The sequence below is a fragment of the Centroberyx gerrardi genome, chromosome 18, assembly GCF_048128805.1.
Source record: "Centroberyx gerrardi isolate f3 chromosome 18, fCenGer3.hap1.cur.20231027, whole genome shotgun sequence".
Taxonomy (NCBI): Eukaryota; Metazoa; Chordata; class Actinopteri; order Beryciformes; family Berycidae; genus Centroberyx; species Centroberyx gerrardi.
Genome location: NC_136014.1, coordinates 12,118,522 through 12,132,688, shown reverse-complemented (window position 1 = coordinate 12,132,688; position 14,167 = coordinate 12,118,522). Strand labels below are relative to the sequence as shown.

Below are 14,167 nucleotides of genomic sequence, written 5' to 3'. Positions count from 1 at the left end.
GGGCAGTACAATTATTTGAAATAGAAAGTAGTAGTGAGACAGTTTAATTCCCTGTGCAGAAACACAGATTGTGTTTTCAGTTGCCCCCCTCCTGTGAGGTCAGAGGTCAGGGTCAGCTACAGAACAGCACCCATTGAGCTGGGAGGGATTGACTTCTCAAGGACACTTCAGCACGGTGGCTGTTTGCTGACACAGGGCTTGAACCCGGGTTGCCTGGTTGAAGAGCTGTTTTTAACCACTAGGCACCCTGCTGCCCAAATATGCTGAAATAGCAGTACTGACTAACGCAATTTCCAAATTGCACAAGGCTGCAAATTTTTCTTAGAGAAAAGGTGTTTCAGATAACTTTTACATGTGGTATTTTGGTGTTGTGTAGAACCCCAGGCATACAAAACAACTTGCACTGGGGAGAAAATCTTATTATAGTCAAATTGAGCAAAGCATTATCAACCCCTACAAATAGTGAAGTGAAAAAAAATATGAAATGAAATCCCAGAAAATATTCAATCTATAGATACTGGCTGTAGCATCTTCAAAACTTTTAGCCATAATAATTGAGAAATGCTTTATGAAACAATGGGAATATGCTTTGTGCCTGTTCTGTCTGACTTGAAATATCCGTTTTATAATATGAAACATTCTGCCAAGGATTTTCCTTCACGCTTTTGTATGCAAAGGTTTCGTTTGTATTAAGTGCATTTGATTGTGTATAGAAATAACTAACACAAAGTGAATTGTCAAACATTGTTTTGTCAAATTATAGGAGTTTTATTTCTCAAATCGCCCTCCAGATAGCGTCCCGACCCAGAATGCATTTTGACAAGGTCTTTGAAAAAGCGGCGCGGCTAATTCAAGATGGCGGAGATGGACCAGCTGTTAGACGAGAGTGAGTAACAACACAAATTCAAGGAGTTTTGTATTGCAAATACGCAACGGCCCTGTGGTTTTGAAACATAGTTTTGGTGATAAACTGTTATTGTTGTTTATTTAATGAATATCACAAGTTTTGGACGGGATGAAAAACTCATTTTTAGACGTAGAGAGATACCGGTATGTCCAAGTCAGCTAACGCTTGTTAGCAAGATGGGCTAACGATAGCTAACGTTGGAGTTGAGCAAGTAACATTAGCCTAGCTGGGTAAACAAATAACGTTAGCTTAGCTAGGAGCTAACGTATGCTAACCTTAGTTCCTCTCCAAAATAATAACACGATTATCATAGCGTTTCTACGTATTGCCTAACTATACATGCTAGCTAGTAGCTAGCTGTTTTGCTGGGCATAGTTTTTTGGTCTTTCGTGACACCTTGGTTGATATTTAGCGCAGGTTAGTTAACGTTACATGTCTCTTAGGTTAAGTCTGTAACGCGTTGTGTATCATTTTGACAAGGTGGTGACGAGAAGCTAAGTTATTTGTCTACTCACAGCTCAAACACTCGTTTGAGTTGATAGTAGTTAATGTTAAGGTTATCTCACGGTTATAAGTTAATGTAACGTTAGCTTGTCTAGCTAATTTCCTAAATTTGGTCTGTCTTGCTGATGTTTTACCCCAGTGCTTGACAGCTCAGATGGGGGTTTAGGCCTAGCTGACTGCGCTAGCAACATTTAACTTGCCTGCTATCAGTGCTTAAAGAGCAGTTAAACAGAAGTCAGCAATTTGCAAACATTTTCTTGTAGGTAAAAAAAAGCAATGTTATCACACCAATTTGCAATTTAACAATAGCCCAGTTGCCTCTTTTCGTCACAGTGGCAGGTTTACTAAAGTGTTTTGCAGCATTTTAGAGGCTGGTCTAACCACTGTTTATGTTGTACCACTGGTGTACTAGCTTGATGTAGCCCAATTTATTTCCCTTTTCTTTCATTTCAGGCTCTTCAGCAGAGGCACTTGTCAGTCTGAAAGGTATTGTACTAAGTAGGCAATTAATGTCTTTTGAATTTGTCTTTTAGTGTGTTGCCCTTAAAATAAAGAACTGAAGACTGCCCATTTCAAGTGGTCAGAAATCTAAAGCCTTCATTGGATTAGAAATCTGTAATACCTAACATAATGACTTACACTGACAACCCACACTACATTTCATGTCATGCATAGAGCTAAATCCTATCCATATAATCTTGAGTTTAGTTAACCTTTTAAGTTACTCTGTCTTATATATGCTGCTGATGTTGAATCTGGGATATAGTGGGAACTGGCTATTCGTCCCCATTAACCCCAAATGTTCTGCCTATGTCACTTAAGATTAAGGTTTGTGTGTTAGAAGACTTTAGACTTGTAACGCACAACTCATCTCCTTTCCAGTCTCACTTGCAAGGGAAAAAAAATCCCCATTCATTGTTCTTTGATTTGAGAATCATATGTTTTTACTGTGACATTTGAGTGAGTATGAATCAGTCGTACTGGGCTCTTTTCTTGTGTTTTGTGTCCTAAGGCTATTTTGTTTTTCCTACAGAGGGCAGTTTGTCCAACACTCTGAATGAGAAGAACAGCTTCCCAAGAGCTCACAACACAAGAGGACGGCATTCGTCCCTGACAATGGACACGGTGAGAGAAATGCCGCTGCTTCAGTTGTGAAGACGAAACAGCAGATAATTTTAGATGGCAGAAATGTATGGGGTGTAAGAAAGAGCACAAACATTTTTGAGTCCCACCCCTGGCTTCTACCAATCTTTGTGAATACACATTCTTCATCATCTGTGTGATGTCCATGGTCGAAGGATTTTGGCCCTGTTTGGCTTGAGGAAGAAATCATTTTAGAAAGCTTCACTGGTTGGCAGGCATATAAAGAACTTAATGTATGTTAAGGTCTCACACATATGCAGCGTTTCATTTACTAATCAAAGTTGAAAATATTAGCCTAACTCAAGTCTTGCTTTGCACAACAACATGTTTGTTTGTCTCTCAAAAAATGGAATTGGATAATTTCACCACTTGTTGACTTTGTTTTGATAGAATGGACACAGTAGAATAATTTACAACAAATTGGCAGTTACTTATCAATGTACATCATCTGCAGTGTACATTTTGTTAAAATGTTTTTTTTAGATAACTAATGTGATTTTAGGAATATGCAGCAGTAGTGATTTATTTTCTTAATTTGTGACATTTCTATATATTTCAATTAGTAGTTAATCTCTCACCAGAATTTATTGAAATGGGGGGCATTGTTTCAGACTTCAAGAGGTTCTTATTTGATGTGTAATTATTGCTCTACTGATTGAATCAGTATAGATTACATGGTCACTGTCCATGGATGATCTTATCAGCTGCAGTCTCAATATGTTTTCTCTACAAAATGCTGTTTCCATCAGACTTGGCCCAGTTGTCATTTACCCAGTTGTCATTCATTGCTGCATTAGTTTTGGAGCTTTAACATCACCTTACATGTACTTACACGTATGTTTGTCTGTCCAGCCCACGCGGAGTTCAAAGAGGAGCCGTTTGTTCCGGGAGGAAGAGGAGCAGCCACAGCAGCGGCTCCCCTCCAGGTCCCCCAGGAGGAGCCAGAGGGTCACCACCACACCACAGGTAAGGAGTACACACTGATTTCAGATTTGCTTTACCTTTAACATTGTTGCTTGCACAGTTCAGAGTGCAACGCCTCATGCAAGTGCTGAAACAAGCACCTCCCACTAGTGTCTACTTCAGTCATTCAAGATTTTAGTTGTGGATATATGACATGCTTGACATGCTTATAAACACTCCTCCACAGAGTTCTAAGCATGTGCACAAAGCAGGAGAGAAGAAAATGCTAGAAATATCCTAAAAAAATGCAATGCAATTCTTTTTTTTGGGCTGTTGCCGGTGCACTGGACAGCATTCCACTAGTGGCAGGCTGTGCTTAATAACAGTCTTTTTTTTTAATTCTATGCTAGTAAATGGAGAATATACATGGCCTGTGCATTAGCAGGTGTGGTCAAATGTGACTCTGTGAAGGCTGAGTCGCACAGTTGTGATTGTTTTCAGTGCTGTCTAAATGCAAAAAATCAGATTCCAATGAACAGATCAAATCTCTGTCACGGGTGGAAAGAAGGGTAGATGAGAAGATGGTAAACTACAGTTGCATGTCTAAACAAGGTGACACATTTGTTACTGGTTGGCCCAGAGGGGGACTGCATCATTTGGGCGGGACGACATGTTTACAGTTGCTTTGTATAATAGGATAACAAGGAAGAAGTGATTAGGATGAGAATATCCAGTGATTTTTTTTATTTATTTATTTTTTAAATTGTTACTTGAGGACTTTTTTCAGACTGTGTATGGACCTAACTGCTGACCGACTGTTGTTTTTCATGTATTTTCCTTGCAGAAGTTTGCTAATGTGACGACACCAGATAAGAAAGCATCTCAGAAAATTGGGCTGAGATTAAGAAACCTCCTCAAGCTACCCAAAGCTCACAAATGGTGCATCTACGAATGGTTCTATTCCAATATCGACAGGTAAAACCCCACTCACACCAGGCCTCCAGTAGATTCATGGACATTGATTCGTTTTACGTAGACACACACAAAATGCAAGATATAAGAAATCACGGTGGCCAAGAGAGAGGTCTGACCCTGCACTTCGACCTCCTTGTGGCGTGCAGTCAATCATCGGAGTCAATCACAAATCAATCGTGTATGTAGAGAAGTGTTGTTGCCTAACAAAATTTAAGATTATTCTAATTTATTTCTCTTCTAGACCTCTCTTTGAGGGCGACAATGACTTCTGCCTGTGTCTGAAGGAGTCTTTCCCCAACCTGAAAACCAGAAAGCTGACTCGGGTGGAGTGGGGAACAATCAGGAGACTGATGGGCAAACCACGGCGGTATGCTACATCACACTGGGCACTTTTATGCCCCTCCACAGCACTTTCATTCATCTTTTTGTTTATATCAAGGCTCAGTCATTTTGAAGGATGTAGGAACTTTGTCAATGCATGCTGGAGTGCTTTGTCCTTCTCTATGTTTCATAACACGCTGTTCCTTCACACAAGGTGTTTTTGCGTAGAAACCAAGGCCAATGCTGATATATTTTGAACAGCAGTGTGCTCTATTTTCTGGTTCAGGTGTTCATCGGCATTCTTTGCTGAAGAGCGAACGGCACTGAGACAGAAGAGGCAGAAGATGCGGCTGCTGCAGCAGAGGAAACTGTCTGACGTGTCACACTGCAAAGACCTTCCCGACGAAATCCCCCTGCCACTCATCATAGGAACCAAAGTCACTGGTGAGATGACTGAAACAGACACACACCACTGTCGGTAGTTACAACATCCTGCCAGCTGTGGTGAAAAGTCAGCTGACTATTGACATTGCAACCAAATGACCTGCAACCAATTTACATTTATTTGCATTTTAGCTATTTGGTGTCTGATGCCTTCTTATCTAGAGCAATTTACAATGAGTGCAACAGTAGAGTAAACTTACATTTCTAGATTACGAAAATTATGAGCAACCAATAGTAAGGAATACATGGGTCAGACCCAGAGTGCTCTGACAATATTTCTGTGACCACTGAATGATCAACTAAGAGAATTGCTAGGGGGGGAGGGGATGAAATAAGAGTCCAGGATAGAATTGGAAGGTGTTTTTCTTATTCTCGTTATCAAATTGATTTTACCCCCGCATCTTCTCAGACTAGGAAATGTAGCTCTTATGAATTACTGTTCAACCTACGCCTTTAATAATTATTAAGGGCTAAAGCCAATAGAAAGTTTAGCCATTTTGAATAACTTGAAAATGATTTACATCACAGTTGTTTAAAAGGCCATAATTCTCACACCATAAGTCACACTGTCAAAGAATCTCTTTCCTTCTTTTTAATCCTGTCTCTATGGTTTGGAATTAAATGGGTTGTCATGGGAAATTATTTCTTCAGTCTATTCAGACTGTATGCTATTAGACTTTGGCTACTTGATATATTATTTAAAGTTGTTAAATTCATATCTTTGAATGTACTGAACCAAATGTCAACTAATGGGTGCCACATGCCAACTAAATTTATTTTCAGCTTCAGTTTCTTCAGCTTGCTCGTTGCGCTTTGACCCCTACCTGGTTTGCAGATATATCATCCATTTGAATCTGCCAAAGTTATTAGTTTTAAATATAGTTACCATCTAATTGTCATAAATAAAATTGTGTTGTACTGTGTTTATGTCACTACATTTGGAAAATGATGGATATTGTTGGTGACTCAAGAAATATCTAATGCCACATGCCAGATGGTGGCGCTATAATTGAATAAATACACACATTACATATAGGAGGCCATAACCCTCACAACATGAGTCAGATTGACACCAAACTTCAATCACGTATGCAATCAGATGTTCTCTACAACTTAATTGGACCATATGTACATTTTTGGCTTTTTTGACAGCTTAACTTTTGACAATTTCGAATTTCCACCAAATTTCGCAGAAACCATCTACAGACAGACCTGATCAAAAATTGCATTTGGTGTTTTGATATCTTGCATGGTTTGGCTGATATTAGCCAGTGAAGTTTCTAGCAGGCATTATCACAAAATTAGCCTTAAGTCATTGACCATGAGTCCAATCTTCACAAAACTTGGTACATATGTGGCTCAGTGGGCTAAGGTGTGTACTTCGTGAGAGCCCATCCTGTGTTCTAATCTGGTCCAGGACCTTTGTCACATGTCATCCATCCCCCTCTCTCCCAATCTTTCCTGTCTCTCTCTACTTTGAACTGTCTTATTAAGACAAAAATGCAAAAAACAAATCTGTTATCTAGTTGTTTCTTATGGGCCTCTCTGTGTTCACCAGCTCGACTCCGAGGTGTCCATGATGGCCTGTTCACAGGGCAGATTGATGCAGTGGACACCAGTGCTGCCACCTACCGTGTCACCTTTGACCGCAACGGCCTGGGCACACACACTGTGCCCGACTATGAAGTCCTGGTAAGATTTGCCTGTTGGCGTGCTATGTCCATACCATGGTCACAGCCTCTCTGTGTATGTGTTTGAGATTACTTAGACATGTAATGACGTCAGTCGGTCTTTGTACAGCACATATCATACACAAAATATAATTTGAAGGAATTTAAGAATACACAAAATATAATTTAAGGGTTTTAAGAACATACATCTAAGAAGAAATTATCAAAATAAGGAATGAGGTAAAACAAAGTAAGAAGTTCAAATGAAAGGTTAAAATGGGTAAAGGCAATGCTTAAAAGGTGTGTCTTGTAACAAAGTCTGCATCTAAACACAAGATGGGTGGCTAGACAACCTTCACATTCACTGTATCAAAGAAATTTTATATGTCTCCAACAAACTGAGCATCTAATGATGATTGTGTTTTTCTTTCCAGAGCAACGAGCCCAATGAGACCATGCCCATTTCAGCCTTTGCCCAGAAGCACCGGGCTGCACGCTACCTGCAGAACCTAATGACTCCGCCCAGAGGGCCTTACCCGTCCGCTACCACTCCTGTCCTCATGGTACTTTGACCAGCGTGGAATGACAGCTGTACATCCGCGGTGCCACCACCACACACACACACATACATGCATGACCTGGGTCATGCAAAAATGATCAGAAAGTTCTCTTCTGTTCTAAAAATCTAGTACAAGTAGTGCAGTAAAAGTAGTGCGACAAATGTAAAAGTAAGAATTTCTAGATGTGCCAACCACTATGACCACAAAAAATCTGAATCCCTGGTGGGATTTACTCAGGACTTTAATCAGGACTGTTCAGGCAGCCTCAGGTAAGTCGTCACAGAAAAGAAGACTAAACTGACTTGTAAACAGTTTATTATAATTATCTAGACTTCCTGGCACTCATTGCGTCATCTTAGTGGGCAAACCCCACCCATCTGACACCTAACTGGGTTACATAAAACCGTAAAAAGTATTTATAAATACTGTTTGGTCTAGGTGTGACAGACATGCAAACCATAGTGTGGTAGGTTGCAAGGAAGGAGGACTGGAAAAAACCTCACATGGACACAGGATCATAGTCAAATGTGTGATTAGTGGGCTCTCTGAGCACTGTACTTCTGTCACTGTTTGGACATCAGTCAGTCAGAATGGGGCTTTAAAAACCTGTGAACCTCTTTCTCTTGATTGCTTATGAAGATGAATCACTCCATTGTCCTCCATTTCATCACAGGACAATGACCCTCTCATCAGCCAGTCTCCATGGAAGAACAAACTGCCCGGCGCCGAGGGAGACACACTGGGAGGGTTTCCTGTCAAGTTCCTGGTCCAAGTGGTAACTGCTTCCTGTATAATGGAATACTAAAAGTTGACATTCTATCACTTCTGTCCTAGTCGAACCGCTAACTCTTTCTCTTTTGTCTTTCCCATGTCTAGACGAGGCTGTCCAAGATCCTCATGATCAAGAAGGAGCACATCAAGCACTTGAAAGATATGAACACAGAGGCTGAGAAACTGGTACAATCATCTTCATTGTCAAATATTCACTTTTGCTCCAGAACACATTGAATATTACAGAGATGCAAGTGTCCAAATGCCAGATAAGCTTGAACTAAATTTGTGTGTTTCTTTGTTCAGAAGTCATACTCGATGCCCATTGGCCTGGACTTCCAGAAGCGGTATGCCACCACAGTGCTGGAGCTGGAGCAGCTCAATAAAGACCTCAACAAGGTGCTGCACGAAGTCCAGCAGTTCTGCTGTGAGGTAAGTGGATAGATGCGCGCACACACACACACACACACACACACACACACACACACACACACACACACACACACACACACACACACAGTCCTTTACCCCTGTTAGGGAGTGTGTTCATAGTAGTCTGCAAAGATGTTTTTTTTTTTTACTTACATCCCTGTCAGAAGCCTCAGATGTTTGTTAAATATACACTTCCTTATCTGTCCATTAGAGTTTCTTTAAAATAAGTGACTGCCATGTAACTAAGCATCAGTTAAATCATTCATTATTGCCCTAAGAGCTAAGTAGATTAGTGTGGGATATTTCATGCCATGCTGTGATATTTCTTTCAGCTCACTTCGTTGTATATCTTCACCAATCTAAAAAATAACGCTAAAATACTGAGGCATCATTTAAAATGTATATCGCCCATGTGTGTCTATCCAGCTTGCTCCGGATCAGGGTATGGCTCCAGCTGACCGTCCAACAGAGCTGCGGCGGCGATGTGAAGAGGAGGCCCAGGAGATGGTGCAGCAGAGCCACTCTCTGCGGGACGGACAGCAGATCGTGACCAACCCCAGCCTCACACAGCTCGTCTCACGCCTCACCGCCCTGCTGCTACAGATCAAGGTAGAAGGATATACAAACACTCGAGTGATGCCTGCTTAAGAATTGCCTACCTTACAGGATCGCACTTAATGCATTAAGTTGCGTTACTCTCCAATGGAAGTTCATTCTGTTTCAGATTCATTGAGATGCAACTGTTGGAGCTGTTAAATTTATTTTAATGTACATTTTTAAAGTCATTAATTTAACCTAAAATATCATGTTGTGCCCCAATTTTTACTTTCTATTTTAAATTGTTGTGTCAGTGATCAAGATCTGCACATAGTTGGCAGCAACATGAATGTTTTATGGATAAAGTGTGATCCCAGATCCACACACACAATGTTGATGTAACAGAGTGATACTTTGATCCCCTTTTTATTTATCCATTTTCCCTGGTTTTGTTGCAGTGTCTGGCAGACGGAGGTGACCTGAACTCATTTGAGTTCAAATCTCTAACTGACTCCCTTAACGACATCAAGTCATCAATAGACCCCTCCAACCTCAGGTGAAGACACTTTACATTGCACATCCTACTCTGTTGTACTCTCGTTGTATTGGATGAGATGGCTGACAGTTATAAGTGTGTATAAAGGGTGTATCTGAGCCATTAAGTAGTCGTTTGTTGCTATATACAAGTCATTTTCACAATCAATGACAAAATCATCCAGTCAGCTTCTAACTATTGAATATGAGGATGTATGTGTTTCATGACTGTCCTCTCTGTGTCTCCAGTTGCTTCCAGAACAATGTAGAGATCCACGTGGCCCACATCCAGAGTGGCCTAAGTCAGCTGGGCAATCTGCATGCGTTCGCTGCCAACAACACCAACGCAGTCTGAATGCCCGCGTCATCCTCACCATACACAGGTGCATGCACACAGAGAGGTGTGGTCCGTGAAAATGTCTTTTGAGATGGTGCTTTCACCTGAACTATCTTAATGACTGCAAAGAAAAAAGCCCATATGGCCGTTGTGGACCACTACACAACCTGAATTTGGACGTCCAAGTGAAACGGCCCAGAATTCTGTCCGGATTCCTGAAGCTTTATGGTGAAGACGGAGAGGGAGGATGTGGTTAGTGTGTTACCCACCCGTTTTATTGTATGAAAATGTTCTGCGCACCCAACTGAACACAAACCTGAAAGAGTCTCTAACTATTGCTACAAATCTCACTTCTCCAAACTCCTGACGGTTATCCTTTGGTTTCATGTGCCAAACATTCATTCTTGCAGTTTTTATAGTCCATATTTATTTATTTTTTTGAGTAGGTGTGTGTGGTTACAAAACAATATTTTGCTATCTCTAAAGGTTCCCTCTGTAAGTGTTGTGTTCCCTTACTCCGCTGATAGTAAGCACAGGGGAGGCTAAAGAATGTTTTGTAAAATTGTTTATTGTAGATATTTGTACAATACCTCTGATTATTAGGACTATCGTCAACATTTCTGTTATGTATTCAGAAATGGCTTTTGTAATTTTGTGTGCACTGAAAAGAGATTTTGGTATTTTTATAAAGGAGAACTCTGGGGTTTTGATGCCTTTTGACTCCCCAAGATGAAATTAGCTTTTCAAAATTTGGCATGGCTGTTGCTGCAACCTCACACTAAGCCTACATCACTGATGTAACCCTAAAGTCAAGACAAACGTTTTTCCTAGAGAATCTCCACTTTCAGTTTTGTAAAGTTGTATATGAGAGTGCCTCAGGGCAAGTGTATATAAATGTTGCCGTCTTTTTATATTAAACATATGGCAAAGCAAGATTTGGTCTTGTAGTTTTGGTACTTATTAACAACTGATGCAGATGAAATCGTCAATGAAATGTTTATTAATATTTTACAATAAATAAGCATTTTCCTTTTAAGCAAACTTACAACTGTATACCAACTCTTTTATGATACATGCAGGGGATTGAAGTCACATAAAGCCACCAAAGCCAGCCATGGCTCCGTTCTCCCAGTCAGAGTCTGAGTCAGAAAAGTCCTGTGCCTCGGTGGCGTGGATCGGGGAGAAGTGGCTGAACTTGTCCGCTGCGGCTCTCACCTGAGGATACTGGACCTGGCACCCAGCATCCTTCGGTGACGACCTGCTGAAGTTATTCTGGGTTGGGATGGGAGGGATAACAACTTTCATCTCTGGTCCGATGGTTTTGTTGGGTGGGAAGTTGTCATATTCCACCAGAACCTTTGGGCCCTGGTTGCCGCTCACGCTGGGGTGCACCTTGGGGTGCTGCCTGTTTTCCTTGTGGTAAAGATGGACGTTACAGCAAGGGACCTTCACACTCAGCTCATCCCGTTTTAGCTGCTCGGGCTTCACCCCGGTTCCCTCCTTATCGTAGATGCAGGGGACAGAGGTGTGTTCGTAGCTGCTGGGTTTGGTGGGTAGACTGGTCCTGTGTGTGTCCTCTGTGTTTTTGCACAACGCAGGTCTGAAGCTGTCCTCCAGTGCGTAACTTCCCATTCTGTGCGTCTCAACTCCAAGGTTATTATCATAAACTGAAATAAAAATGAAAGATTAAAGTTAAATTTACATCACTTGGTTCCAAAATGAGCTAGACCCAGACATAGTTTGGAGAGAGCAGTAATTTCTGTCAAATTATTTAAGGGAATCATATTTAGTACTGTAAAAATAAAACGGAAGTAACATTTATATCTGCTAATTGACCTTAAATGGAACGACTAAAATGCAAAACAAAAAATTAGGTTGGAAAAACTAAAGCCAACTCAAACTAGAATACTATGAATAAACACATTCTGAAGCCTAAACTGTTGAATTGAAATTGAAATCGAATTGATACTAGGCTACAACAGAAATAAAGTAAATGCACGACTTAACACCAACCTTGCTCGGGGCCCATCCTGCTTTGGAGCTGGGTAAACGGTCCTGTTGGAGAGTTGCTGGCTTTCATGGACACTGATGATCCAACTTGGCGACGAGACTTGGCCCTTCTGTTCTGGAACCACACCTGAAATTTGGAAAACAAGAAAATTGTGAGAACAATTGAAACCACTTAGTCACAATTTATTAGTCCTATAAAAGTCTGACATTATTTTCGGTTAGGACAATAACAGGCCTATATGAATTAACTGTAAATAAAAACAGTTCTTCCGCCAGACGATATAGTTCTTTAACAGTAGCTAACAGTACCAATATGCCTGGTGATTTAAGGTTAGCGCATGAATATTAAAATGTTATGTGGCATCTGAACTACACGTTACCTGGATTCTGGACTCCGGTAGACCAGTCAGAGCCTCCAGCCGCTCTCGTAGGTAGATATCGGGATATTTAGTGTCGGAGTAAACTTTCTCCAGCACCTCAATCTGCTGCTGGGTGAAGTTGGTCCTCTTCCTCCTGTGGGTGAGTAGTGCCATGCATTTGTCCGTCCTCGGTACCGAGTTTGTAGAGCTGAAGTAGTTTGCCGTGTCTGAGGCTCCGTAATCTGTACAAAACAATGAAATCAATTATTGAATTATCAAAAAAAAAAAAAAAAAGCCAATAACCCACCACCATCCCTCAATTAGTTTCTCTTGTAAATTAAACACACACACACAGATATCCAGATTTTTGAGGAAACAAGCCAATTTTGGGTGACTAAAAAGTGATATAATGTAACGAGTAGTGTCGCGAATTTCTGCTCTTCTTGGGGAGGATTAAGCCAAATAACATTAATTCTGAAATGAGTAAGAAGCCCAACCTGTGGTCACCATGCTGTTGATCTGCAGAGGCCCTTCGTGATACATCTGAAAGTGACTCAGGTCCCCGACACGCAGGTTTCCATGAACTGCAGACATGTTGTTCACCTCGTTATTTCCAGCCTGTGAATGACTTTGAAAGCCTGTGTGCTCGGCCGTCTTATATCCTCCCCTCAGCGGCCTGTGATCAAAGCTGCTCCGGTGTGGATGTGTGAATGGGCGAGCCATCGGCCTCGGCTGGCACTGGAACAGCCGTGCGGCCGCTTCAGACGTCTGCGGGCCGCCCGGAGGTGTGAAGGCCTGACACCCGGGACGGTGCAACGGCCGCAGGTCGCTGTAAAGAGGTTTTAATGGAATCTGCAAGCTCAATACACATCGCTAGAGAAAACATTTATCCGCTTTGGAATGGATGAAGCAATAACGGACCAGTAGCCATCAAAGGGAGACGGGCTGAAAGCTGCCATTTCCTCCAGGGGTCAGAGGCCCACAGAGTTTGCGGTGTCTGCTAGAGCTGAATGAGAAAAATACGAGTTTTTTTGCTGTTTCTGATAATCTCCAGTGAAGTTTTACTCTATTTTGCATAACCCATATGCAGAAAAATATATTTGCCTAGATTTTAACAACTAATTTTATTATATAGGCTATATATTTGGAGATAGGGAGGAAATGGTCACTTTTATGTATGTTCTATATAAATTTACATTATGTACATGACAGAAATATATTTGAAATAGAGAAGGTGGGAAACCGTATATTTTGAGCATTATACGGTTTCCCACCTTCTCTATGGTATTTCATATTTCTCTGACCCATTGAGAACCGATTTTTTTCCACTGCCTTTTTGTGTGGATTCACAGAAATATATTTGACATTAAATATTTTTAAATGTAGTTTATATCAGGGTAGGCTATATTAAATTTGAAATTGAGCTAATCCCAAGATTAATTTGCTGATATTTCAAAATATATGTGGTCATCCCAGGATATTTTATACCTAAATATATTTACTTATATTTTCAAATATCTTATAGGATTTATTATTCAAATTATATTTGTTTATATTTTCACATATCTTTCAGGATATATTATTCAGAATAAATTTACAAATATCTAAAATACACCTCAGAAATATAGCTCTGACTGTGTGTATGATCTTGTACGGCCATTTATTTGTTTTGCATATGAGAACACTATGCTTTGATGATGCCATCTTTCAGTTAGGCCCATTAGTCAAAGAACGTAAGCTATATGTTTTGTAAATCCTCA

At 40.7% G+C, this 14,167-nt stretch overlaps 2 protein-coding genes across 2 annotated transcripts; one reads left to right on the top strand and one right to left on the bottom strand.

Moving 5' to 3' along the window:
* The first annotated feature begins 834 nt into the window (after positions 1-834).
* Positions 835-10,973, top strand: lin9 (lin-9 DREAM MuvB core complex component). The gene is made up of 15 exons (XM_078289823.1): positions 835-886; positions 1,865-1,897; positions 2,445-2,536; positions 3,407-3,520; positions 4,302-4,432; positions 4,674-4,799; positions 5,040-5,197; positions 6,756-6,889; positions 7,302-7,430; positions 8,101-8,202; positions 8,304-8,384; positions 8,505-8,630; positions 9,057-9,239; positions 9,626-9,723; positions 9,951-10,973. The coding sequence occupies exons 1-15, from the start codon at positions 856-858 to the stop codon at positions 10,054-10,056; spliced, it is 1,644 nt and encodes a 547-aa protein (XP_078145949.1). The 5' UTR covers positions 835-855; the 3' UTR covers positions 10,057-10,973.
* Positions 10,974-11,127: 154 nt separating this feature from the next.
* On the bottom strand, positions 11,128-13,001 carry mixl1 (Mix paired-like homeobox). Its single transcript, XM_071917732.2, has 5 exons — positions 12,905-13,001; positions 12,429-12,649; positions 12,064-12,175; positions 11,485-11,705; positions 11,128-11,403 (listed from the first exon to the last, which is right to left on the bottom strand). Exons 1-5 carry the CDS (start codon positions 12,999-13,001, stop codon positions 11,128-11,130), a joined length of 927 nt encoding a protein of 308 aa, XP_071773833.2.
* Between the last annotated feature and the right edge of the window lie 1,166 nt (positions 13,002-14,167).